Source organism: Notothenia coriiceps, unplaced genomic scaffold (genome assembly GCF_000735185.1).
Source record: "Notothenia coriiceps isolate Sejong01 unplaced genomic scaffold, NC01 NC01_scaffold00021907, whole genome shotgun sequence".
Lineage (NCBI taxonomy): Eukaryota > Metazoa > Chordata > Actinopteri > Perciformes > Nototheniidae > Notothenia > Notothenia coriiceps.
The window spans coordinates 18066-21834 of NW_011354608.1; the positions used below are offsets into that span (position 1 = coordinate 18066).

Genomic DNA, 3769 nt, shown 5'->3' on the forward strand with positions numbered 1-3769 from the left:
ATAACAATATTTTATCACTGAACATGACTAAATTTCAACACTAAACGTAACACTTTCTTAAGAGATTGTGTGATGGCCTATTTCACATAACTTGGCAATAATAAACTCGAGCAAGGTGAAATCAGAAATAAGGCATATAAATGGAGGAACAAAAGAACAGAGAAATGCATCTGGCCAGTAAATGCATTTTTCATCGGTGAAGAAAACAAACGGGTAACAAAAAAACTGGCCATAAATAAAAATCCTCTCAACAATAATCGTGGTCGTTCAGCTGGACCGGGTGTGTCAGGAGCCCAGATTTGGTCTGCCAGTCTGTCTCTCCGGCCCTGTCCACCTCGCTCCCCCCTCACAGGACGAGGTGGAGACCTCTCTACCCCCTCCTGCTCCTCCTCTTCCTCCTCTTCCTCCTCCTCCTCCTCCTCTTTCTCCTCCTCTTCCTCCTCTTCTTCTTCTTCTTCATCTTCTTCCTCCTCCTCCTCCTCCTCCAACAGTTCAGTCATGTCTGCAGTAATGCTGAGATTGTGCAGTACACAGCAGGGAGAAAGGTGTGGTTCACCTCCAAGGCCTTGGACAGGAGGCACCTCCATCGCCCCTTCAGTATCCCCAAAGCGCGCTCAATGATGCTGCGCGCTTTGGCAGGTGAAGCCGTTGAAGCGGCTCTGTACCCTCCCCTGTAGTGGCTCCCGATACGGGGTTACGACCGTTATGGGGTGTACAATGCACGGATAGCCACCATCTCCCACAATAAAGTACCCTGGTGGAGGGTACAGAGCCTCTTTGTATAAGGTATTGTTTTTTAGGACACGGGTGTCGTGCACTGAGCCCGGAAATCCTACGAATGTTTGTAGGAATTTACCCTTCCCATCGCACAGCCTGCAGCTGTATGGAAGGAAAGAGCTTCCGATTTATGTAGTCCTGGCCACTGGGTCCGGGTGGGGTCTTTATTCTAATGTGGCACCCATCAATGGCACCCACACATGAACTAAATGCCGGGCTATCGGCCAACTGCTGGAAGCCCTGCCCGACCTCCTCCAGCTCTGGACCAGCAAGCAGCCTGATCACAGACTGCCTGAGAGCAGCGATGTCCTCCACTCCCTGGTGGACCAGTCTGTGGACCGTGGAGAGGGGTACCTGAAAGGCCCGGGACACCACACTGTATGACAAACCGTGTGCCAGCCAGTACACAGTTGTCAATACAGTCATGTGGTGTCCCCAGGCCTGTCTCCTCTCAGGCCCCAGACACCGCATCAAGGCCTCCAGGGAGTCTCGGCTCATCCTGAAGTCCTTCAGCAGGCACCCATCTCCGAAGTACAGCTCCAGCACCGGGACACTGCTGTTCAAACTTTTGTATGAGTGTGGGTGTTGAACCTGCAGGAAGAATAAAATGTACAGGTCAATACCTTTATCCATCAAACTAAACTGCACATACATATTCTGTCATAACAAATTAATCCATTGTTGTATTCCAATGAAAAAAGCCAGCTATTTTTCAACTATTTAAAACAATTGTAATCAAACACTCAAATACCTCAAGATGAAGCAGGATGGCTTTGCGCATTCTCGCTTTCCAGCGCTGGGATCGGCGTCTCTCCTGATTCCTGTTGTTGGTCAGAAGTTTTTGCCACTGCCGTAAGGCACATGCTACAGCGGGTTTCATGACTCAATTTGTTTCATGTGGTCACTGAATATGTTTTTCGTTGTTGAGATTTAAATCACAGGTGTGCCTGGACCTTATATAGCCTGTCAGGTCCCTCATGATTCGTTAATTACGTGGATTATAAATTCGTTGCAGGTGTTTTGTGAAAGAGGTGTGAGTTGATGATTTATCATGTCATTTAGCCTACTAGTTTAAAAAGGTTAACATAGCTCTTTAGGATGGCAGCTTATTCTTACGCTGCACTCGGAGAGAAATATTCCTCTGCTTCACAGGTGATTCCTTCGCTCCGCCGAGCTAACTTAGAAGAGAACAAAGATAGACAGTGTACACGTGCATCAGGTGAACACACCCTCATTTACATGACGCAAGCCTGGTCATTACTTACTGTAGCACGTAATACTACAATGCCTCACAGTCGTACAATAACAGTATTACATCCCTATAGTACAGAAGAGACACAATCTCTCTATACATACAATAACTGAGGACATACAGTGTGTAAACATTTCCCTTAACAATAGCCTATAGTGTATAGACAGTCATTGTTTGTTTTTTTGTGTGTGCATGTGTGAATATATGAAACGTACATAAGCCTCATGTAGCCTATATGTCTCCCTTTATTTGTAGGGTACTTTTTATTATAATGTTTTAGTGCTGCCCAATACAGAAGAGATGCTAGTATGTGTCGAAAATACTCATACATTCGTGTCATACTTGTTGCAAATGGAATTAAAAGTAAATATGTGGGGGAACAATGTTCAGCTGATCTAACAGAGATTACAAAATACAGCGCTCTAACAAAGCACTCACAGCTGATGCAGCTGTTGCCACGTCATAATTAACGGACGTCGCTTTAATATGACCGCGCAGAGGAGAGGAGTTCTCACTTCTCTAACCGCCTGCTGCTTCCCCTCCTCTCTCCTTGGCTCGCATCTCCTGTGGGCGGGACTAAGTATCAAGGATAGGAGTCGAAGAGGGGAGTTGGAGAAATGAGAAAGGGCCCCGCATATACCCTGTTATTATAAATTGCAATCTAAAATGGTTTTTATTCCTTTAGTTTTCCACAAACTCACACACACACAGAGAACTTCAGAAAATATTTTTATTTTAGAAATTGTCTCAAAAATGTTCAATATTGTAGAAATGAAACTTTGGCATCCAAGCAGAGGAAAAGTGTCTCTTCTTATTTCCATTTAAACAAATGAAAGACATCGTAGAGATTCCTACATGTACTTTTTTACAAATGTGTACATCTTTTAAAGTCTCGGGATTATTTGAACACGAAACCTGAGAGCGTTATAGTGGGTGAAGAGCTGAACACAACAATATGAATATCGTTTACAGGCAAGAATACAACATGTGGAAAAAGCTAATAATAAATTGATATTTATTCGGCTTTAAATTCAGCAGCGTTTCCTACGATTGGTAACGAAAGCTATTTCTGCAAAACTGTAATATGAACTGAAGCTATAAGGAAGAATAATACTCGTATATAATATCAATCACCTCCAGAGTGTTCCTTTTAACACTTTTTCTGCAGATATAGCTTCTTAAAAAACCCTAAAAGCAATGGTGTATTATAACAATGAAAACTTTGGTCGATTATCTTATCCATATATATTCCTTTTCACACTATGATCCAACATTATATCTGAGAGAGGAAGTGGTTTTGGATAATTACAAAAATAAGGCTTTATAAATGAAAATTAACGCATTTATTTCAGATATACTTCAAAATGTAAAGAGACATAACTTGTCTTTCCACCAAGTGTCTGCTGACGAACCGAATGAAATCTGCCGAGTGTATCTTTTTGGTTTATTCTTACACGTGAGCTAACCGTTGTGCAAGCTGACCTGGATTTCTCTAGATCGCCAACTTTCTGTATTTGCTCTGTGTGTTTGAGATAACACACAGATCCCATTTCTCACACTTAGGAAAAGAAAGCGTTAAGTCACTTGGAATTTGGTCTGATATTTTTGCTCCACATACAGGAGACATAAAGGCACATTACTGTTCTTCTCATGGCACTGCTGAACAAATCTCCAAATTGACAGTTAATTGAGAAGCTAAAACAAAAATGTGGCGGATCAGAAGCATCCTGAATTGACACG

General features: G+C 42.8%; 1 protein-coding gene across 1 annotated transcript; it reads right to left on the bottom strand.

Moving 5' to 3' along the window:
* Positions 1–514: 514 nt before the first annotated feature.
* On the bottom strand, positions 515–1774 carry LOC104953524 (uncharacterized). Its single transcript, XM_010780469.1, has 2 exons — positions 1529–1774; positions 515–1368 (listed from the first exon to the last, which is right to left on the bottom strand). The coding sequence occupies exons 1-2, from the start codon at positions 1655–1657 to the stop codon at positions 853–855; spliced, it is 645 nt and encodes a 214-aa protein (XP_010778771.1). The 5' UTR covers positions 1658–1774; the 3' UTR covers positions 515–852.
* Positions 1775–3769: the final 1995 nt, after the last annotated feature.

What these genes read in the sequence shown, in the direction of transcription:
- LOC104953524 (XM_010780469.1), bottom strand. Translation starts at nt 1,657, where the DNA reads ATGAAACCCGCTGTAGCATGTGCCTTACGGCAGTGGCAAAAACTTCTG. An exon ending in CCATCCTGCTTCATCTTGAG is followed by an intron (nt 1,369 to 1,528) that starts GTATTTGAGTGT and finishes TTCTTCCTGCAG; the next exon opens with GTTCAACACCCACACTCATA.